The sequence below is a fragment of the Dendrobates tinctorius genome, unplaced genomic scaffold, assembly GCF_039654945.1.
Source record: "Dendrobates tinctorius isolate UK_male_01 unplaced genomic scaffold, ASM3965494v1 ptg000026l, whole genome shotgun sequence".
In the NCBI taxonomy this organism is placed as follows: domain Eukaryota; kingdom Metazoa; phylum Chordata; class Amphibia; order Anura; family Dendrobatidae; genus Dendrobates; species Dendrobates tinctorius.
Genome location: NW_027361694.1, coordinates 15,248,684 through 15,273,619, shown reverse-complemented (window position 1 = coordinate 15,273,619; position 24,936 = coordinate 15,248,684). Strand labels below are relative to the sequence as shown.

The 24,936-nt window shown below is 44.3% G+C and overlaps 1 protein-coding gene across 3 annotated transcripts in view; it reads left to right on the top strand.

Annotated features, from left to right (window-relative positions):
- The first annotated feature begins 1,587 nt into the window (after positions 1-1,587).
- The window catches only part of UBAC2 (UBA domain containing 2), a 273,789-nt gene continuing 250,440 nt past the window's right edge, over positions 1,588-24,936 (top strand). For 2 of the 3 annotated variants that reach the window (XM_073569527.1, XM_073569525.1), the window contains exons 1-2: positions 1,588-1,732; positions 5,092-5,231. In XM_073569527.1, coding sequence (XP_073425628.1) covers positions 5,201-5,231 — 31 coding nt within the window. In that variant the 5' untranslated portion in view covers positions 1,588-1,732; positions 5,092-5,200. Of the gene's footprint in view, positions 1,733-1,912; positions 1,932-5,091; positions 5,232-24,936 lie in introns of those variants that run through there. The other variant, XM_073569526.1, reaches the window with a different exon arrangement.

The following is a 24,936-nucleotide window of genomic DNA, read 5'->3' as shown; positions in this document are numbered from 1 at the left end:
ACACGGGCTCTGCTGCTTGCACACTATACACACACGGGCTCTGCTGCTTGCACACTATACACACACGGGCTCTGCTGCTTGCACACTATACACACACGGGCTCTGCTGCTTGCACACTATACACACACGGGCTCTGCTGCTTGCACACTATACACACACGGGCTCTGCTGCTTGCACACTATACACACACGGGATCTGCTGCTTGCACACTATACACACACGGGCTCTGCTGCTTGCACATTATACACACATGGGCTCTGCTGCCTGCACATTATACACACACGGGCTCTGCTGCCTGCACATTATACACACATGGGCTCTGCCGCCTGCACATTACACACACAGGCTCTGCTGCCTGCACATTATACACAGGGGTTCTGATGCCTGCACATTATACACAGGGGCTCTGATGCCTGCACATTATACACACACTCGGGCTCTGCTGCCTGCACATTATACACATGGGCTCTGCTGCCTGCACATTATACACCCGAGCTCTGCTGCCACACAGGGGTTCTGATGCCTGCACATTATAAACACGAGCTCTGCTGCCTGCACATTATACACACGGGCTCTGATGCCTGCACCTTATACACACGGGCTCTGCTGCCTGCACCTTATACACACGGGCTCTGCTGCCTGCACCTTATACACACGGGCTCTGCTGCCTGCACCTTATACACACGGGCTCTGCTGCCTGCACCTTATACACACGGGCTCTGCTGCCTGCACCTTATACACACGGGCTCTGCTGCCTGCACCTTATACACACGGGCTCTGCTGCCTGCACCTTATACACACGGGCTCTGCTGCCTGCACCTTATACACACGGGCTCTGCTGCCTGCACCTTATACACACGGGCTCTGCTGCCTGCACATTATACACCCGAGCTCTGCTGCCACACAGGGGTTCTGATGCCTGCACATTATAAACACGAGCTCTGCTGCCTGTACATTATACACACGGGCTCTGCTGCCTGCACATTATACACAGGGGCTCTGATTCCTGCACATTATACAAACGAGCTCTGCTGCGTGCACATTACACACACGGGCTCTGCTGCCTGCACATTACACACACGGGCTCTGATGCCTGCACCTTATACACACGGGCTCTGCTGCCTGCACCTTATACACACGGGCTCTGCTGCCTGCACCTTATACACACGAGCTCTGCTGCCTGCACCTTATACACACGGGCTCTGCTGCCTGCACCTTATACACACGGGCTCTGCTGCCTGCACCTTATACACACGGGCTCTGCTGCCTGCACCTTATACACACGGGCTCTGCTGCCTGCACATTATACACACGGGCTCTGCTGCCTGCACATTATACACACGAGCTCTGCTGCCTGCACATTATACACACGAGCTCTGCTGCCTGCACATTATACACACGGGCTCTGCTGCCTGCACATTATACACACGAGCTCTGCTGCCTGCACATTAGACACACAGGGGCTCTGCTGCCTGCACATTAGACACACAGGGGCTCTGCTGCCTGCACATTAGACACACAGGGGCTCTGCTGCCTGCACATTATACACGTGGATCCGGGGAGCAGCTCTACCCATAACAATGACTCCGTCCACAAGTCTGAGGTCCCATTCATTCATTCATAACCCAAAACTCGCTCCTCCCAAACACGTGACTGATCACATGACCATGACATCATGGAAGGTCCTTTCCCCTGTGTTGTGAGGATTTTGCTGGCACCATACACTAATGCTGTAAGTAGCTGGTATGTGTGTAGAGGTTACCTGCCGGCTGTGGCCAGTAATGGGCGCTTGCAGTTAGTCAGCAGGGGGCAGTATGATTTCTGTGGCCAGTAGAGACATGTACAAGGCATAGACCTGGAGACAGTGAGGTGCAGGCAGAGCTCAGCTACAGGACGTGTCAGTGAGGCCTCAGTAACTGCAGTAATGAGGGGTAATGGAAGCCATGTTGTTACCCCTCCCAGGAAGGTAGAGGAGCGCACACAGGCTGTAGTCACCACTAGCATTCTGCCCTCCTGTGTGTTATAGGAGCAGAACATTCACATGAAGGACACACACCTGCCATTCACTTTAATGGGAATCTGGCACCCTATTTTTCGAGTATCAGCTGCCGGCACCGCCATCAGGGGTTATCTACAGCATTCTGTAATGCTATAGATAAGCCCCCGATGTAACATGAAAGATAAGAAAAACGAGTTAGATTATACTCAACCGGGGGTCCGGTCCGGGTCCAGTTTTGGTCCTAGAATAGAATCATAGAATGGTAGAGTTGGAAGGGACCTCCTGAGCCATCTGGTCCAACCCCCTGCTCAAAGCAGAATTCGCTAAATCATCCCAGACAGATGTCTGTCCAGCCTCTGTTTGAAGACTTCCATCGAAGGAGAACTCACCACTTCTCATGGCAGCCTGTTCCACTCATTGATCACTCTGTCAAAAAGTTTTTTCTAATATCTAATCTGTGTCTCCTCCCATTCAGTTTCATCCCATTGCTTCTAGTCTTTCCTTGTGCAAATGAGAATAAAGTTGATCCTTCTACAATGTGACAGCCCTTTAGATATTTGTAGACAGCTATTAAGTCTCCTCTCAGTCTTCTCTTTTGCAAACTAAACATTCCCAAATCCTGCAACCTTTCCTCATAAGACAGGGTTTGCAGACCGGTCACCATTCTGGTCGCTCTTTTCTGAACTTGCTCCAGTTTGTTGATGTCCGACGGGTGTTGCGGTCTGGCGCTTCCCATCTTCTAACGATGACGTCCTCTTCTTTGCTTCCCGTCGCGGCTCCTACACAGGCGTACTTTATCTGCCCTGTTGAGGGCAGGGCAGAGTATTGCAGTGCACAGGCGCTGGGAAGGGTCAGAGAGGTCCTGCGCACTGCAGGAATCTGCTCTGCCCTCAACAGGGCAGATAAAGTACGCCTGTGCAGGAGCCGCGACGGGAAGCAAAGAAGAGGACGTCATCGCTAGAAGATGGGAGGCGCCGGACTGGACTGCGACACCCATCGGACCAAAACTGGACCCGGACCGCCCTTGGGTGAGTATAATCTTTTCTTTTCTTTCAGGTTACATCGGGGGCTTATCTACAGCATTATAGAATGCTGTAGATAAGCCCCTGATGGCGGTACCAGCAGCTGATGCTCGAAAAAATAGGTGACAGATTCCCTTTAATGAGGTGTGTTGGGATTATGTCATGGTGGCCATCACTTTGCCTGAAGAATGGTGCAGTAGAATGGTGGAGTCTGATGTAATTACCAACCCAATTCTGCCATTGGCTGCACACAGACTGGCCATCAGAGGAACAGGTGAATTACCACAGGGCTATGTCCTGGGCCCTGTGTTGTTCAACATTTTTATCAATGATTTAGATGAAGGAATTGAGGGTAAACTGATTAAATTTGCTGATGACTCAAAGCTAGGAGGGACAGCTAATACTAGAGAAGAGAGAGGATTTAAAAAGACAGATATAAACTGGAGCAGTGGGCAGCAACTAACAGAATGGTTTTTAACAGGGAAAAATGCAAAGTACTAAATCTGAGCAATAAAAATGAAAAAAGCATATACAGAATGGGAGGAATAGGGCTAAGCAACAGCACATGTGAAAAATACTTGGGTATACTAATAGATCACAGACTGAACATGAGTCAACAGTGTGATGCAGCAGCAAAAAAGGCAAATGCAATTCTGGGATGTATTAACAGAAGCATACAGTCTAGATCACGTGAAGTCATTATACCCCTCTACTCCTCTTTGGTCAGACCTCATCTGGAATACTGTGACCAGTTTTGGGCACCACATTTTAAAAAAGACATCAACAAACAGGAGCAAGTTCAGCGAAGAGCGACCAGAATGGTGATCAGTCTGCAAACCATGTCCTATAAGGAGCAGTTACAGGATTTGGGAATGTTTAGCTTGCTAAAAAGAAGACTGAGAGGAGACTTAATAGCTGTCTACAAATATCTCAAGGGCTGTCAAATTGTAGAAGGATCATCTTTATTCTAATTTTCACAAGGAAAGACTAGAAGCAATGGGATGAAACTGAATGGCAGGAGGCACAGATTAGATATTAGAAAACTTTTTGACACTGAGGGTGATCAATGAGTGGAACAGGCTGCCACGAGAAGTGGTGAGTTCTCCTTCAATGAAAGTCTTCAAACAGAGGCTGGACAGACACCTGTCTGGGATGATTTAGTGAATCCTGCTTTGAGTAGGGGGTTGTACCAGATGTCCCATCCAACTCTACCAATCTATGATTCTATGAATTTCCTGGTGGGCCCCCATCCAATAATAGCAGTAATTGGCATAATTCCTTTCATTTACTGTATGCAGACAGAGGCTGCATCTAATCATTACTTTAAAGGCATTGTTCACTACTCGGACACCCCCTTTTAAATTCTTCCATCCGCCCTTATAAAACAACAACACATATTCACTGTGTCCACAGGGCAGGTTAGCCACTGTCCAGAAAAAAGCAGTTCAATAGGCCGACAGTGCCAAACTGTGCCCCTATGTCCTGTTACCACCCTGTATGTAACCTTTACCATTAATCAGACCTTATTTGCTGCCCACATTCTCACCTTCAGGAACTTCTCTTTCTTTTTTTCACACCTCAGCATAAAAATCTCTAGAAGGCCATGTTCATTTGTCAATGATTGAGGCAGGATTTTTCTCTTGGCTGCAGAAAATAACATATATCAGCCTCTTTGGGCCTTCCACAATCTATAGTGTATATCGACTCTACAAACAAACTATACACATAAATATATCTCTTAAACAGACCTGATGAGACTGGTGTACTAACTTTCAAAATCCATGTCAGAATTGTTGCATAATTCTTGTTGAATGATATTAACACAAGCATTTTATTTGTCCATTTTTTACAGAGGTGGAAACATCATGTGCCTGTAATTGAAATTCGCCAGGCTTGTGTCTTCATTTCTTTTGCTATGATCAGGGCATCCCCTCAAAGTTGAGCATGGTGTGGATTTTAAACCTTGCCACACACTTTTATATCCACACTGATGTTTCTGATGGAGTTTTAGGATTGCCATGTATTGTTGGTGGCTTTTGTATATTCATGTATTCTTCTGTCATCTCATAGGTCTGAATCCAGTGGTCCGATAGTCTGGAAGATGCAGCATTGTCATTTCACCTAAACAGAAAGCGACATCCTGACATGACCGCTGCTGTGGACAGAAACCGCAGATACAATGATTGCTAGTACGGGTTCCAGCGGGCTTTGTAAGTATTGATGTACTGCCAAACTTTACACTATTAGCAAAATGTAGGGAACAAAGCCTGAGGACTTAATTCTGCTGTTGAATTTTTAATTTCATCAGCCAAGAGTTCTCACTTGTGTCCCCTCATTTGTGAGGACACACATGAGCCCAGTGACCTGTGGTCAGGAAATCTTGTATGTCTCTGATGTTACAGATGCCTTAAAATATCCTATCAGATGCTGCACACGAGGTGACTGCATTATGGACAAGGTCCTAATCTATAACTATTGTGACAGGGTCTCTGCATCACAGAGATTGCTTTCTTCCGTGATCTAGAAACCCATATGTTTCTCTCCAGCATGCTGTGTGCTGAAGGAGTTAATCAGCCATGATAAGGGAAGGATTTTTAGGTGAGTAAAGGCCCCGTCACACACAGCGAGATCGCCAGCGTGATTGCTGATTTTGTGACGCCACAGCAATCTCGCCAGCGACATCGCTGTGTGTGACATGGATCAGCGACCGGCCCCCCCTGCCGGGTATCGCTGATCGTGCAGGATCGTCTTGGGCCGTTTTTTGATCGTTTGTCTCCCGCTGGCCAGCGCGCATCGCTGCGTGTGGCAGCAGGAGAGCAACGATCAGCAATGCTGCACGTTGGTTTCCAATGTAAACAGCGGGTATCTAGGAGCCGCGCGGCTCTTAGATACCCGCTGTTTACATTGGAAACCAGCTTGCTCGCTGGTCCTGATCGCTGGAGGGGCTGACTATGTGACAGCTCACCAGCGATCAGCTATCTATATCCCAGTGATTCCATCCACGTCGGATCGTTAGGATCGCTGGGACATTGATACGTGTAACGAGGCCCTAAGTCAGAGATGGGCGGGTTGCCTACTAACCATATTTCCACCTCAGGAGTGTGGCTGGGATGTTAAATGTACAGCCACTGTTTGGAAAGGAGAGACTCTGGACAGTGGCTTCAGGTAGAGCTGAAGACACATAGTGGTCTGATCGGGTGAGCCCCTCAGATATAAGGACTTTGCTATATGTTATAAATTGTTTTACCATTCTGCCAGAAAGGCCACATTTACTTTGCTGAACCCTGCCATGGTCTATGCTGTTCCATATTAAACCAGAAGGTGTTTTACCACAAGAAGCGTTCCCATGTCTACCTGTGGAAGCAGCTGAGTGAGTCAACCTCTCCCACTATGGAAAGGAGCTGCCTTGTATGTTTGTTAAATTCTTCCGATACCTTTTTTTGATAATTATTTGTATCTCTTTTTGTATTACCTATTTATTCTATTTTATAAATAAAATAGTTACCGTCACTTAAATATCCACTAAATGACAAAAATGTAATGGTGCATAACTAAGATAAAGCCCACCAATAACACCTGCACACAGAAATAGGGCTGTATAATAAAATAGATGTATCAGGTGTAACGCGTCTCCACTGTCTGTGCGTGGACGGGGAGTACTCACTTGGCTGGTCTTCTTGGAATATGCTGGGACACTCGGGGTTAAAAACAAGTCTATTCGGTTTATTATTACACAGCATAAACCGAATCTCAGGTACTTGGTAACATGCAGCACCTCGTGCACTGTCCGGCAACCTGTTGGCTTTGGATACCTCTTATCCTCTGAGGCATCCTCACTCTGGCTCAGACTAGCCAGCATTGCCGCCCGTGCACATACACACAGGCTCCATCTTGGGTGTTCAGACACACACCCCTTGGGTGGGGTATGTACAGTAGGTGACTGGACCCACCCATCTCTCCAATTCACCTGGAAGCCTTCCCAATGTATACTAACCCTCAGCAGTAGACCTACTGAGCAAAACAAGCCCAGGCTTCCATCACAGGGCTTCCCACCTCTGTGATACACACCGCCCATTAACCGCTTAACCAGTCGCCATACCCCACAGGATAAAATGCCCTCCTGGAATTTGCTAAAACAACTGATAAAATAAGTTTCAGTGTAAGTGTTGTACTATTTGAAAAATCTATCAAAGTGTTAATACAACCAACATAAAAGTCTCTGCATTCAGAAAAGTTGAAGCAGTCTGCAATATTCAGGAGCGACTATAGTTGGTGAAATGAACTCTTGCGGTTAGTTGCGGTTTTACTGCGTCCAGTGCGATTTGATGTGTCTATGCTGATAATGATAGTATCCCGATAGCCACAAACATCATATACAGTGTATCCAGATACAGTATGCTGACAGTCTGCCATTTGTACTGGGCATATTGCTGCCGTCTCCAGGATGACATTACACAGCACCTCTACATCACAGAGCATCAGGATACCCCAAACCAGAAACTTTATTGTTTGTATGAGGAACATGTGTCTCAGGATCGAATACCCCTCTTGGGATATCAACGTGGTTCCAGTTGTCATGAATCAAGGACTAAGAGGCATGTGATGAGAGATATCTGTGCCTTATCCTTATCCTATCCGTATATTTAGGTGTTATTCTTTGCACATTGAGACTGCGGACCTGAGTGATTCATCGTTATAGTACATCTGATTACTTTGGAATAGAGACTTTGTGTATGTTCATATGTCACAGAAGCGGTGACCCTTCTCTATATGTGTTGTCTGTGGATATCTTACCAAAACATTCTTCTAAGTGACAGCACATGTGAAAAAGACTTGGGTATACTAATAGATCACAGACTGAATATGAGTCAACAGTGTGATGCAGCAGCAAAAAAGGCAAATGCAATTCTAGGATGTATTAACAGAAGCATACAGTGTAGATCACGTGAAGTCATTATTTCCCTCTACTCCTCTTTGGTCAGACCTCATCTGGAATATTGTGTCCAGTTTTGGGCACCACATTTTAAAAAAGACATCAACAAACTGGAGCAAGTTCAGAAAAAAGCGACCAGAATGGTGACCGGTCTGCAAACCCTGTCTTATGAGGAAAGGTTGCAGGATTTGGGAATGTTTAGTTTGCAAAAGAGAAGACTGAGAGGAGACTTAATAGCTGTCTACAAATATCTAAAGGGCTGTCACATTGTAGAAGGATCAACTTTATTCTCATTTGCACAAGGAAAGACTAGAAGCAATGGGATGAAACTGAATGGGAGGAGACACAGATTACATATTAGAAAAAACTTTTTGACAGTTAGAGTGATCAATGAGTGGAACAGGCTGCCACGAGAAGTGGTGAGTTCTCCTTCAATGGAAGTCTTCAAACAGAGGCTGGACAGACATCTGACTGGGATGATTTAGCGAATCCTGCTTTGAGCAGGGGGTTGGACCAGATGGCCCAGGAGGTCCCTTCCAACTCTACGATTCTATGATTCTATGATTCTCACATTATCATCAGTCAGAAACACATCGAGTCATATTAGATGCAGTAAAACTGCAACTTAAACTCAAGATTCAATGCATCAGCTGCCTGAATGCAGAGAATTTTATGTTGGTTGTGTTACCATTTGAGATGAGTGAATCCAAACTTAAAAGTTTGGGGTTCGTGCCGCACATTTAGTGTCCTGTGTTAAATACCGAACACGGACTTCTCCCGGAAGTCCAGAGAGAGAGAATCTTTTCCAGCTCGGGTCCCCATTGTTTTCAATGGGGTTTTGGTTCGTAGAGTTCTGGTAAATAAAGTTCAGGCCAGGTACCAAAACCTTGGACTTCCATAGGTCTGCTCATCCCCAGTAACCACATTATGAATGTCTTCTTTTTTTTACTACTGTCTGCAACACTGATGCTTATTTTCTCAATTGTTTAAACAAATTCCACATGGTCCCCATGGTAAGATATTTTATATCCCTTTTTCTGTATATGGGTGTCATATGTGTGTTTTATCTTAGTTATGTACCATCACATTTTTTACTTTTAATGTATCTATAAGTGTTGGCGATTTCTTTTATTTCTACAGCTCTGACAAAAATTAAGAGACCACTTTCAAATGTTCATTTTGTCTGATTTTTAATAATAATTATAATAATAATCTTTATATAGCGCCAACATATTCCGCAGCGCTTTACAGTTTAACAATTTCAGATACAAGTCATAAGTAACAACGTTAACAATACAGTAACTAAAGCAAGATAAGACAACCCTGCTTGTGAGAGCTTACAATCTTCAATGAGGTGGGGGAGATACAAAGTACATGTGTGTATTTACAATGATGGTCCAGTCATCTTGAGGGAGTGAGGGATGGATGGAGATAGTGAATGGGCTACTCATGCACACTTACACATAGAATGACTTTGATTAGTGAATGTGATAGGCTGCTCTGAACAAATGTGTTTTGAGAGAGCGCCTAAAACTATGCAAATTGTGGATAGTCCTAATTTCTTTGGGTAGAGCATTACAGAGGATTGGCGCAGCGCGGGAGAAGTCTTGGAGTTGGGAGTGGGAGGTACGGATTAGTGCAGAGGTTAGTCGAAAGTCGTTTACAGAGCGCAGCCGTCTGTCACGCCGATAGACAGAAATGAGGGAGGAGATGTAAGGGGGGGTGCTGCACTGTGGAGAGCTTTGTGGGTGAGAACAAGTACTTTTTTGAGTAAAATATAAATTGTTCTTTTAGTCTATAAACTTCTGACAACATGTCTCCGAATTTCCAAGCAATACATTTTGTATTTTTTTTTCTGACAAGGAAAAATGGTCAAAATTAAATAAAAAAACAAGTTCATAATCATTTAGAAACAACAATACTAATGTTTTAACTCAGGAAGAGTTCAGAAATTAATATTCTGTGGAATAACCATGATTTTTAATCACAGCTTTCATGCATCTTGGCATGCTTTCCACCAGTCTATCACACTGCTTCTGGCCCAAAAATTTAAGCAGTTCTTCTTTGTTTGATGGCTTGTGACTATCCATCTTCCTATTGATTACATTTCAGAGGTTTCAATGGGGCTCAGGTCTGGAGAATGGGCTGCCCATGACAGGGTTATGGTGTGGTGGTCTCATAATTTTTGCCAGAGCTGTATATATTACTCAGTGATTCTTTGCAGATGTCAGCGTTCACCAGCACATGCTTATCCTTTGACTCATGTGGTCCCATAATGACTACCTGGGAGTTAATGTTGTCTCTCTCTTCAGAAGCTATCTTATGGCATTCCCAATGTCCGGCTAACTAGAGGGGCGCGTCAGTGCCTCAGTGCTGCTCTCTCCTCTGACTTATTTTGTGCCTCTTCTTCTCAGTCTTAGGCCTGTTTCACACATCCGTTTGTCTCCATCAGTCAAAATTCGCCGTTTTGCAAAAAAACCGGATCCGCCATTTTTTTTCGCAGATCTGTTTTTTTTTCCCATTGACATGCATTATCGGCAGATCTTGACGGTTGGTCATCTATAGGATCCGTTTTTTTACGGATCCGCCAAAATTTTGGCGTCCGCTGACATGACAGGACGGACAATGAAACGTTTTTTGTCACTGCGCATGCCCGGAAGCATTGCCTTTGCCGGATTTTTAACCCTAAATCCCGTTCTGTCAGCTGCTAAAAATTCTCTCTCTCTCTCCCTCTCTCTCAGACAGCGGTTCCTTTAAATTTCATCATTTGCCGGATCCGTTAGAACAACGGTCCGGTGACACCCGTTGATGTCAGTACTAACACGGATCCGTTTTCCGCCATTTTCGCGGATTACAACTGACATAAAGAACGTATGTGTGAAACAGGCCTTACCCGCACTAGTCGTTGCATAACGACTGTAGTGTCCCAGGACTCTGCATTGGTGCCTTGTTACGGTCCTAGCGATCACAAACTTTTTTCTTTTCTTCCCCAGCTCCAAATAATCAATACTTCTTTATCAGGGATGTGATTTGCAGGAATTTTTTGTACATATTGTTTTTCTTACTTAATTTATATGTGCTCAGTATTACACCGAGGGGACAACAGTTTGGACATTTATAATAGGTTGTAGCACCAAATTTTGACATCAGGTTTATTGAAAATAAGCAAGTGGAGGCTGATTGTGTGTCTTGCAAGTGCCCTATATACACTCACATAGGTTTATATAATAAGCTAGACATAAACTTATTAATTAACAAGTTTATTACTTGGGATAACAATGGCTATTGGGGTAGGTGGAGAGGGTTAATTACCCTCTGACACGCCACTGCAAGAGATGAGCGAATGAGAGATTTTCCAGTTCCCAAAGTTTGTGTCCTCATTGATTTCAATGGGGTTCTGGTACCCGAACCAAAATTTGGACTTAAGTTTGGTACAAGAACCTGAACTTCCATGGATCCGCTCATCCCTATCTACTACCAGAGCGCAGCTAGTAATGAAGGAGTTGATGGCTGGAGCTGGCTTGCAGAGCTGAATCCTAACAGTGTGTATAGCACACATTGTATGTATATGAACAGAGTTAGTGTTCGGAAAGCAGCACTGGTTGCCGAAAGTTTGCCCTGGAATGGGAAACGACTTTAAATCACCTGCTAAGTGAAGTGCACTTTTCTTGTTGTACACTAGATGGCGATGGGACTTCTAACCATGCTGTGTGTTGAGACTACTAAAACTACGTGCCACCATTCTGATGCTTCTGTCCTAGGAGATGGGGAAGCGGGCGTACACTAAAAGGCGGGTCCTCTTTCTACTGTTGTGCTGTATATATTTGTAAACCAACTAGTTTTCAGGTAAAAACCTGCTCTGTGTCACCGAACACAGGGTCGTAAAGACAAACTAAAAGGCGTCATTTCTTACATTGTCCATGTGTAGGGGTGCTATGTGACACTTGGCCCTAATTAAACAATTTGTGGTAATATCTGTTTTACAAATGACCAATTAGGAGCTTTTACACTGATCTGACAGGGGCAGCTCTGAGGCCAGATGAAAACATGTTGTATAGATGTATTAGATTGTAATTGTAGTAAGGAAACACAGATGACCTTGCAGCCGTTAGAATGGTGTTTGCATGGCAGCTACAGCTACTCGTTAGCATGTTTCACTACTTTCTCTTCCCCTTTTTAATGTCTGCAAAGCTTGATCCTTTTTGGAACGAGATTTCTGAGGGTGTGTGCACACGCTGCAGATTGTCCTGCGGATTTTTCCGCACGGATTTGTCAAAGACCTGCGGTTTATCTGCCGTTTTTCTGCGGTTTAGCCTGCGGTTTTCCCCTGCAGTTTGACACCTGCCATGGAGCAGGTGCCAAACCGCAGCGGAATCCGCACAAAGAATTGACATGCTGCGGTTTTGAAACTTCAGCAAATCTGCATGGAAAAATCTGCACTGTGTGCACTGCGGTTTTTATTTTCCATTGATTTTAATGGTACTGTACACTGGAGCAGAAAGTGCTGCGGATCCGAAGGACCAAAACCGCTGCGGATCCGCAGCAGAATCCACAACATGTGCACACACCCTAAATCCTCTGTTTAGATCAACATACATTTTTGACAAAAATCTCGGTCAGAGCTTTCTTTCTGCAGTATTCGTTAATGCATTAGTTTTAGGTTTGGATATGACCTCAGCATGGGGTCCTATGGGTGATGGGGTCCTATGGGTGATGAGGTCCTATGGGTGAGTTATGCCACTGGATGCTTATTTATTGGTGGTGTATGTTGTGAAATCCTTCCGATGACAGAAGACTCCGACGTGGTGTGCAGGCCCCTTGGTGACTAGTGATGCGGACATGCAGCTTTTTGATGTTTAAAGTGTGTTTATAATGCTTGTACCATTCTTCACATGCAGAGGAATGCATTTCTCTCTTGGTCATATGTATGTAGATGTGCTGGATAGAAGAGGTTACATTAATGCCTTAAAACTTCAGTTTTTAATGTCTGTATATTTCATGTCTCTGTTGTAACACCATGTGGCTTCCATTGCCTACTCACCCAGTCAGCCTACAAGTGGAGACATGCTATATGAGAAGGCTCCTGTTCTTTAACTCATCAGATTCAGTACAGTAACCCTTTACCTGTCCGACTCTTTTATCCATGGGACTTAGCAGTGTATTTCTGTTGTAGGTTGCAGTGAGCTATACCCCCTTCCTCCTTGGTGCCAGCTGTCTGCAGAATGGCTAGGAGTGCACTGTCTTGGTGGGTCAGTAGCTGGTAATTGTTTCTTGCATTCAGTGCTTAGTTGCCTTACATTATAAATTCTGTTTGATGTCTTGTTGTAACCTATTTGGAGCTTTAAAAGCGGTATCTCATCCACTTGAGATGTGACTGGCTCTGTGATTCTGATTGCTGCAGGTGCAGCTATTAATAACAGTTTATCGTCAAGGGAAATCGTGGCCTGCCACACACTTCCCCTGCAGAGGCTAAATGGGGGACCTCCCTCTAATGTCTAAGTGAGAAAACACAATAGATAGCACTAGTGTTCAAAGATATATCACAGCCTCCCCGACATGTTTCACCTTGATCGGCATTCTCAGGAGTTTGACACTAATGCTCCTTCAGCATACTAATCGCAGAGTTTTAAACCTTGGTTGTGGTGCATTTTCCATCATCGCAAGAACCTGCAGTCCTCAGATTTAATTGTATGAACAACCAATGATAGAAGTCCAGGCTTACACCAATCAGTAGCGAGACGTGCAGTGAGTAAGTGCACAGCCTAAGGTTATGACTCTGATCTCTGCGGTTGTAAACATTGATCATTTATCATGCATAAGCTATGACAATAGCACACGTGCGGATTAGTGAGCATGGATTGATCCCATTAGATGGACATAGATTGGTAGTTACCTTCCAATGACCTATAACTGAGGAGGAATGAATGATCCATGTGTTGGGTTAACAGTCAACACAACTGGTTCCCAATAGAGAGAGGGTGGGATGATCAACCTCCAATTTATGTGGCAGAGAACTGAGTGGATTCTTATTGCACTGAAGCTGACCACATTGCTCCCCAATTAGCGGTGTGTGGAGGAATAGCGCACCAAGAATAGGCACAGAAAAGGACGTCTTTGAATGCTTTTGATTTTGCTTCCTTCATATCCCAAAAATTACACTAAACTGAATTTAGCAACGTTTCAGGTCACATACCCTTCATCAAGGCCATGGAATAGCATATGAATGAGAAAGCTGTCTTGGACAGAAAAGTACATATCCTCTTGTACCAGTATATAAAAGGATCGCTAATCTGTAGTGATGAGCGAGTATACTCGTTGCTTGGGTTTTCCCGAGCATGCTCGAGCGTCCTCCGAGTATTTTGGCGTGCTCGAAGATTTAATTTTCGTTGTCTTATCTGTTGTGAATTCTCTTGCTCGGAGTTCTGAGCCGAAGCTCCCTCTGGTGGTTGCTGAGAGTAGTGGAGCTGGTCAGGTGGATGGAAGTTCCCCACCTGATGACGATAATTGGAAACCTAGGATTACTCCCTGGGAGCATATAATTGAACTGGCTGCTCTTAGAGGTTGCTGGTGATTCCCTCAGTGTGCATTTGGAGCTCTTTTGTCCCCTGCCTGATCTGCATGGTTCAGCTAAGTGATTCTTTTGCTAATCCTTTGCATCTAATCTGGTTGTGTCTTTTTTTGCTTTCTGTTTTGCTGCTAGGGTTCAGTGTGCTCCCTGCTGGGGGCAGCGCAGGGCCCTGCTTCATATGTTGCAGCTTGTTCAGTCCCCTGTTATGTTAGTATCATTTTGCTTTGCTGCCAGTTTTTACCAGAGTGCTAATCTAGTGGGGGTGAGGTCGTGTGACCTCAGGTTTTTTGTATATCAGAAGTGTTGGACTTTTTCAGGGTTTTGTGCGTGATTGCAGACAGTATCTTTTCTGTCCTGTCCTGTCTAGACCGCTTGGGCCCCACCGTTTGCTCAGTCTGTTCTCTGCCTGTGTTTGTGTCTCATCTTGTCTCACTGACAATATATGTTTGGGGGCTTTCTATTCCTTTGGGAATCTGCTCCATGGCAGTTTAGATTTCATCTTTCTGTGTTTAGGCTTAGTTAGTCCTCCGGTTGTGACGAAGCGTCTAGGGCATCATAGGAACGCTCCACGGCTACTGCTAGTTGTGTGGATAGGATCAGGGGTCTGCAATCCGCTTAGTTACCAACCTCTCTGGTCTTCTGGTGGCTTAGCCTGTTCCTGCCATCCTCCTCGGTGACCTATTCATAACACTTATCTGCATGATTTGCGACTTGTAGACAGGCTGAATACATGTGGGAATTCCCTAACAAACAGGCATTCCACACATGTATTCAGGCTGTCTAGCAGTCGCAAATCATGCAGCTGAGGCGCCAAAAACTAAATCTCCGAGTACGCCAAAATACTCGCAGGACACCCGAGCATGCTCGGAAAAACCCGAGCAACGAGTATACTCGCTCATCACTACTGAGCTGCCTTGGGATCCAGAGAGTGTGGAAATGAGTATTACCTATGGGAAAAGGGACACAGTGGCAGAGAGAGCCGTGGATGTAGCGAGATGTGGAGTGACACCTCTGATGACACGCACAAGATTTATAAGCCTCAGGAGCGAACAGAACGCTGTCATTTGTCTCTCTTTACCTGAAGATGCTGGTCTATCCAGTGAAACAAACCAGAGGGCCGGTGTAAATGTGGTCTATCACACAGGGCATTACTATGGCGGCTTAGGATGACTGGTCACCTGCAGGCACATGTACAATTATCTGATCTGGGAATACCAATGTGACCACAATATGAGGCCATGCCACACAAAAATTGGGCGCTTCTGGTCCCTGATATTTTGAAATGGAATTTCACCTTTAAATATTAGTTTCATAAAAGTTAGATTTTATTATGTGACTATAGAAGCAAAATAGCGGAAAGGGAAATTAGATTTTGGTTTGCGATTTGGTAAACTGGTTAATACATTTATACGGTTATTAACCCTTCAGACGCTAGGATCATTGCATACATTGATGAACTTGACTCAGTAAATGAAGATCCACATAGTTTGGACTAACCTTTTTCCTCCATCTTCTGCAGTGCAATGCCACTGGTGTGTGGTGATGGGTTCCAATGGATTTAACACTTGCTAGTCATAAGGACGAAGTGAAATTGGTGCTTGTATCCGAGGCCTATTGGTTAGCCCATTATTGTCAATGACCAACCAAACACCTAAAAATGGAGCATATTTAATCAATTTTGCACATGTTATGATCAAAGTCACTCCTTTCTCTGGAGGACACTATATCACTTACTGGGCTGCTTGCTGCAGTTTTGCTAAAAATACAGGGTTTTTTTTGCATTATATCAATCAGTTCTTTCAATGCTGAATTGCGCCTACACAACTGCTTGACAGCTTTCTGTGTACACTGTGCATAGGCAGAAATCTGCCAGTAAGAGGAGGCATGGTTGTATGGAGCTCATGAATATGGAGGATTACATTTTTTTTTTTTCTTTTTAATTTATCAAATGGCTGCAATGAAGCAGAGTGAAAAATTGAAAGGGGTCTGAATTATTTCCGTACCCACTGTGTCTATATCCTACATATTAAAGTCATAAGGTGATGAAATGTGTGTGACTAATTTCCACTAAATTGGTAAAGGGAATCTGTCACTAGATTTTTGCCACCTAATCTGAGTACACCATAGTGTAGAAACAAGAGTCCTTGATTCCAGTGATGTGTCACTTACTAGGCTGCTTGCTCTAGCTAATTATATATATAATTTATTTATTACTTTAGATTGCAAGATCTGTTCCATGGTTGTGCAAGTTCCTCAGATGGCAGCATGGTGTATTAGATTGCAGTTGATTGTGGTGGTCCGAGTGATGGGACACCCTGTAACCAGTGCTTTAGAAAAGCCTTTTAATATATAGAGATTGATGAAAGCTAACTATGCTTTTCATGAAGGAAGAAAAAGCCGATTTGCCCACTGGATGAGATGCATGTCTGGCCAAGGAAAGTGTTTTGATCTGAGCTCCATTTTTATCTGCAAGTAATATGTCATCCCAATTCCCATAAGTGGAGCTCATTTACATACATGATGTAACATTAGAAATTCTCTCTTCCTGTTTTCTTTCTTTGAATAAGAGCAGCAGGAACATTGTGCAGAGTTGTTTGTTTTCAGAATTCTAATGAAAGGGTATTCCCATCCTATACAGTGACATATAGCGAATATAAATTGTCTACATACCCCAAAAAACTCAATTGTTCTATTTTTTTTTAATTTATTTTTACAGTGTTCATTGTAAAGTTAAAATGACTTGGAGATATGATGCTCCTGGTCGATACAATTGCAGAGATACCAAACATGTATAGTTTTTTTTTTTACTATTTTATTGGCTTAAAAATAATTCAGAAATTTGTAAAATAAAAAAGTGGTTTGTCTCTATTTTCCAAGACTTTTATATATTACAATGGAGTGATGAAGTTTATTTTTTAGATGAATTGTACAGAATATAGACGACATTAATTTTCTACGCGGATTCTTCCTCTTTTGGCAGAAAACGCTGTTGAAAATCCGCACGGATTTGATGCGTTTTTGATGCGGATCTGTATGCGTTTTTGTAAGCTAAATAAAGATCTATTATTTAAAAACAAAGAATTGTGATGTAATTTCTTTGTCCAACCTCTTCTTTTACATACTCCATTGAATACCATAATATCATCACATACCATGTTCAAAATCTGCATTAGGGGTCATACTTGCGAGAAACTCGCACGAGTCTCACACCTCAGTACCCAGCACTGCCGCCGGCACTCGGACCAGAGCGTTCAGCTGCATAGAAATACATGCAGCTGAACACTCCGGTCCCGAGTACTGGCGGCAGTGCTGGGTATTGAGGTGCGAGACTCGTGCGAGTTTCTTGCAAGTGTGACGCCGGCCTTAAACGCAATAGCTGTTTAACTTAAAAAAAGGGAAAAAAGTTGCGTGGGCTCCCATGCAATTTTCAGAACGAGAACAGGGAAAGCCAGTGACTGGGGGCTGATGCTTATAGCCTGGGAAGGGGGTAATACCCATGGATCTTCCCAGGCTATTAAAATAGGGGAGCCTAAAAAAATGACGTGGGGTCCCCTTATAATTAATAACCAGAAAAGGCTATGTAGACAGCTCCTGGCTGATATTAATATCCTAGGATGGGGCCATGGATATTGGCCCTCCTGGCTACAAACACCAGCTCACAGCCGCCCTCAAATGGCGCATCTCTAAGATGCGACAATTCTGGCACTTAGCCTCTCTCTTCCCACATGCCATGTAGCAGCGGCAAGTGGGGTAATAGTTGTGGGGTTGATGTCACCTTTGTATTGTAAGGTGACATCAAGCCCACGACTTAGTAAGGCTGGTTTCACATTTGCGTTTGGAGGCGCTGTGAAGCTTCGCCTCCTGCAGTCAGCTCCGCCTATGGGCGCAAGCCGCTGCATGCGGCCTGCGTACCCTATCTTTAGCATTGAGTACGCAGGCCGTGCACAGGTATGCTTTTGCTGCCACATGCATTATTTTGACGGTGCGGCGACCTGCGACAAACGCAGCAGTGTCCCACGACGCTTTCCCGTGTAGAACAGTGACATCGGGAGATGTGACTGCTCTACAGGGCCTCCAATTACACACTGACCGGAGATAGTACTCCCGCAGTGTAGTTCATCGGAGTTTGTGCTCTCACTTTACGGCACTACCGCAGCGTGAGAATTTTCTCACGCAGCGGTGCCGCAAGTGACAGCATGAACTCCGGTGACCTCTAGGCGGCGGAGTGATCCACTGTGGGAGGATCACCTCTGGTTACTGTATCACTCCTGATGTGACAGCTGTATACAGGAGATTGTCCCACAACAATCATTATTAAATGGATTACATCGGAACAGGGAGTATACTGTTGGTTTATTATTTTATTTTTTTTGCAGGCAATCGAGAGCGTCGTGGATTAACTGTTTGGTGAGTATGTGTGTGTTTTTTTTTTTTTTTTACCATTCAGCACAGTAGCCGGATGATGTGACTAGTATCCCATTATCGACTAATACTGTCACTGTTCTATGTGACAGCAGACATAGCCAGATGGGACTAGTAGTCCAATCAGACGATGCCTGCCTGCACACAGACACCCATAGACAGACATGCATATCTTCTCCGTACACATAGTCTCCGCCCACACACTCTTCCTCCTCCCTATCTGCAGCGTTTTTCGCACGCAACTCCGCAGCAAAACCGCAAATCTTTTTACACCTGTGATTTTGATGTGGATTTGACTGACTCAATGGAAGTCAATGGGTGCAGAAACGCTGCAGATCCGCAAAAAGAATTGACATGCTGCGAAAAATGAAATGCTGCGAATCCGCACGGATTTTTCTGCAGCATGTTGTGAGGCAGTGACCCCTGTTACAGCTAGGAGGCGCTGTGTGTTCTCCCCAGGATACGCCCGGAGGCGTATTGAGGCTATGGGAATGCATTGCGGTCACAGGCGTAGCTGGGATTGCAGTGGTGAAGCAGAGACCGATGTCACTGGTAGGGGTCATTGTGTGTTCTCCCCAGGATATGCACTGAGGGGTATGCAGGAAAGGGTTAGTGAGGGTCTGAGTGAGTGCTTAGTGAGTCTCAGGTGTATCAGGGCCAGAGTGAGGCCTGGCAACCTGTAGTGTACACAGAGATGCAAGTTGTCCACGGTCACTGGTCTTTGATGTGGACAGTCCTGTGCCTGGAGGTGAACCGGAGGTGGATGTCCTGTGCCCGAAAGAAGACTGGCGTGTGTAACGATTGCAAACAGGTGGATATGGTGCCCGGCTGCGATCCAGAGGATATCCTGGACTGTGTACGGCTGTGATGCAGCGGTGCAAGACACCCACGGGAACTAGTCAGAGGAGGACTCGTGTGTGTGTGTGTGTGTGTGTGTGTGTGTGTGTGTGTGTGTGGTCCCTGCAACATGTAATGCTGTGGGAATAAAGTCTTGGATACGACGCATAGACACCCACGAGAGCTAGTCAGAGGAAGAATGTCGTGTTTAGGGTCTGTAAAATGAAGGATGCCGTATAATATATATTCTGCAAATGGTGAAATGGATACTAGTTATATGCACTGAAGTTCTATGCATTTGTGTGGATTGGACTGTTAATGCTATGAGGAAACACAGTAAAGAGACTTTTGTGTTTGAATGTTGTGGGTCACTGCCTCTTCACTGCGTACGGTGCTACCGCTGTCTTGCAATGTGCACACCAATTCTGGATTTCTCATTGACTAACATTGGTTGTGCACTATACTGCGGCTTTGATGTAATTCTGCACGTCCAAAAACGCTGCAGATCCGCATTTAAATCTGCAACGTGTGCACTTAGCCTAAAGGTTGAAAAAGTTCTGAAATGTTTTTTCTTGGTATGAATTTTTTTTTTTTTACATGACAAAAACCTGGCATCTTAGCAGGAGTGTGTAGACTTCTTCTATACACTGTATGACTAAGATATACTATAATTTTATCATCAGTGGAAGACCAGCCTCTGGGACTCTGATTCTGATATTGAAAGGACTGAAGCACCCCAGGGACTTGCTGTGTTGGGAATCTGCAGGAAAGCTCCATTCATTAAGACCCACTGTAGTTCTCTTCACAGCGAGGTAGCCAAAAGGCAAAATCAATGGGGGTTCCAGAGATTGGACCTTCGCCGATCATATGGTGATGGATTGTGCTATCCCTTTATAACATAGGAATACCTCTTTCATCAAATGCAGAATCTAATAGCAGTAAGGCAGTTTGGGCTATGCCCACTGCATGACAGTGTATACCACCTTTTATCTTATATATTTTATGTCCATGTTCCATATATGGAAATAGTGGGTTTGCTGGGACTGATTTATCTTGAAGGGTGCACCGGAGTTAGAAATTATTGAGGTGTGTAATTCTTCATGACGTTGGTGCAACCACCAGCTGCTGTGCGATGTGCTCAAGCCATGAACTGGAGTACATTTCTCTCACAATTTACTCCACTTTTATGGCATAATTAATGATGAATGTGTCTGCTTCACCATCCCACGTCCCCTCCCCACTAAGCTCTAGCCACTTTTTAAAAAAGTCTCAGTATATACAGTGGGGAAAAAAAGTATTTAGTCAGTCAGCAATAGTGCAAGTTCCACCACTTAAAAAGATGAGAGGCGTCTGTAATTTACATCATAGGTAGACGTCAACTATGGGAGACAAACTGAGAAAAAAAAATCCAGAAAATCACATTGTCTGTTTTTTTTTCATTTTATTTGCATATTATGGTGGAAAATAAGTATTTGGTCAGAAACAAGCAATCAATATTTCTGGCTCTCACAGACCTGTAACTTCTTCTTTAAGAGTCTCCTCTTTCCTCCACTCATTACCTGTAGTAATGGCACCTGTTTAAACTTGTTATCAGTATAAAAAGACACCTGTGCACACCATCAAACAGTCTGACTCCAAACTCCACTATGGTGAAGACCAAAGAGCTGTCAAAGGACACCCGAAACAAAATTGTAGCCCTGCACCAGGCTGGGAAGACTGAATCTGCAATAGCCAACCAGCTTGGAGTGAAGAAATCAACTGTGGGAGCAATAATTAGAAAATGGAAGACATACAAGACCACTGATAATCTCCCTCGATCTGGTGCTCCACGCAAAATCCCACCCCGTGGGGTCAGAATGATCACAAGAACGGTGAGCAAAAATCCCAGAACCACGCGGGGGGACCTAGTGAATGAACTGCAGAGAGCTGGGACCAATGTAACAAGGCCTACCATAAGTAACACACTACGCCACCATGGACTCAGATCCTGCAGTGCCAGACGTGTCCCACTGCTTAAGCCTGTACATGTCCGGGCCCGTCTGAAGTTTGCTAGAGAGCATTTGGATGATCCAGAGGAGTTTTGGGAGAATGTCCTATGGTCTGATGAAACCAAACTGGAACTGTTTGGTAGAAACACAACTTGTCGTGTTTGGAGGAAAAAGAATACTGAGTTGCATCCATCAAACACCATACCTACTGTAAAGCATGGTGGTGGAAACATCATGCTTTGGGGCTGTTTCTCTGCAAAGGGGCCAGGACGACTGATCCGGGTACATGAAAGAATGAATGGGGCCATGTATCGTGAGATTTTGAGTGCAAACCTCCTTCCATCAGCAAGGGCATTGAAGATGAAACGTGGCTGGGTCTTTCAACATGACAATGATCCAAAGCACACCGCCAGGGCAACGAAGGAGTGGCTTCGTAAGAAGCATTTCAAGGTCCTGGAGTGGCCTAGCCAGTCTCCAGATCTCAATCCTATAGAAAACCTTTGGAGGGAGTTGAAAGTCCGTGTTGCCAAGCGAAAAGCCAAAAACATCACTGCTCTAGAGGAGATCTGCATGGAGGAATGGGCCAACATACCAACAACAGTGTGTGGCAACCTTGTGAAGACTTACAGAAAACGTTTGACCTCTGTCATTGCCAACAAAGGATATATCACAAAGTATTGAGATGAAATTTTGTTTCTGACCAAATACTTATTTTCCACCATAATATGCAAATAAAATGAAAAAAAAACAGACAATGTGATTTTCTGGATTTTTTTTCTCAGTTTGTCTCCCATAGTTGAGGTCTACCTATGATGTAAATTACAGACGCCTCTCATCTTTTTAAGTGGTGGAACTTGCACTATTGCTGACTGACTAAATACTTTTTTTCCCCACTGTATATATATATATATATATATATATATATATATGTATGTGTGTTTATTTATTTTTTTTTAAGGAAATGCTGCTGAATCGGGGCCATAGTTTGTTTGCCTGCAAAAATCCCATCTTTGCTGACACAATAGGAAATTCTGAAAGCCAGCCATGCAATCTTCATATTGCTAAACATAGTACGAAGATTACTACAGTAAATGAGAAATCTGTTTATATCTCCCTTTGAAATATCTTAAGATACGCCAAGGCTCTGTTCACATCTACATCGTTGTTTACAGGACCCACAGAAACCACAGTGCTGTGCCAGATCCACTGTACAACAGAGGTCAATCTCGGACTCAATTGCCTTAGGCTGAGTTCACACGTAGCGTTTTTTTTCGCATTTCCGCGGCGGTTTTAGACGTGCGATTTTGCCGCGAAAAATAAGCATCCCATGCATTCCTATGGGATTCCGCAATGCTGTGCTAATGCTGCGTTTTTTTCCTCGGCGGAATCGCTTTGCAGTAAAAAACGCAGCATGCTCGTTAATTTAGCGGAATCGCGGCGATCCCGCACCCATAGGAATGCATTGTTCCGCTTACTTCCCGCATGTGGCTGTGCCCACCATGCGAAAAGTAAGCAGAACATTTGCGGATGGTACCCACGGTCCGGAGGAGAGGAGACTGTCCTCCGGGCTTTGGGTACCATATCCCTGTAAAAAATAGAATTTAAAATAAAAAATATTGTTATTCTTACCTTCCGGCGTCCCGTGCAGCCTTCCCGCCTCTCTCCACGCTCCCGGTCCCAGTAATCCTTTGCGAGAATGACCACGATGGCGTCCGTTCTCGCGGGATCACGACGTCTCGCGGTCATTCGTGATGACGTTGCAGTGCGGCATCATCGCGAATGCCTGCTAGACGTCGCGATCCCGCGAGAACGGACGCCGTCGCGGTCTTTCTCGCAAAGGATTACTGGGACCGGGAGCGTGGAGAGAGGCGGGAAGGCTGTGCGGGACGCCAGAAGGTAAGAATAACAATATTTTTTATTTTAATTCTATTTTTTACAGGGATATGGTACCCAGAGCCCGGAGGACAGTCTCCTCTCCTCCGGACCGTGGGTACCATCCGCAAATGTTCTGCTTAATTTTCGCATGGTGTGCACAGCCACATGCAGAAAGTAAGCAGAGCAATGCATTCCTATGGGTGCGGGATCGCCGCGATTCCGCTAAATTAATGAGCATGCTGTGTTTTTTACCGCAAAGCGATTCCGCAGCGGAAGAAAACGCAGCATTATCACAGCATTGTGGAATCCCATAAGAATGCATGGGATGCTTATTTTTCACGGCAAAATCGCGGGTTTTTAAGCCACCGTGGAAACGCGAAAAAAAACGCTACGTGTGAACTCAGCCTTAATTCTAATGCAGAGGACCATAGTTTCGGTCTGAGTGCACATTGTTGAATCATCAGATCGCACTCAGACCAATGTTATTCAATCAGGCCATGCACATATCCAGTTTTTTTCTTTTGTCCGAGTGATGAAATCACGGCATGCATGATTTGCCTCTGATAATAGGATCAGACTCAGCCATTCATCTCTATGCGTCTGTGAAAAAATGGAACCACCGACTGACAAAATGGAGAAACTTTTTTTTCTTTTTTTTTTTCAATAATTCTCCACATTTGAGAAAAAATGGAACCCTCTCTGATCAAAATCTGATAATCAAACTGTTTTTCTTGGATGGAGCACCGCCTTATAATTAATATTGGGGAATTTCTTTACATTTAGAAAGCATGTAAACCAAAAGCGTTAAATATGTGAGTGATTGTCATGTTTAGGTTGGGTTAAACACACACAGGTCTATCATACCAAAGGTTTTTACGTGGACTAGTAGCTGAAGAATCCAGGATGTTACATTCCCTTACTATAGTACTAGACACTGCTTCACAGTGTAAAATGGCAACGTAGTAGTGACCGAATGTCATGTGTTTTTAATCATATATTAATACTGGAGCTTGAGGGGACCTGCGCACCCAGAGGATTTTCCCCAGCATTTCTTCTTCTTGGTATGGTTTTCACCTTGTACTTTACAAAGTGTGAAAATCTGCAGAAAGAATTGACATGCTACAGATTTTCAAAATTCACACCATTCTTCAACATATGGATGAGATTTTGACAGTCATCTATTTTTGTACATAGATTTACATGCTAAAATTTCTCACCATAACTACAATAGCATTCATAAATGTCCAATTTATCAAAATCTAAAATAAATTAATCTGACAGGTAAACGACGT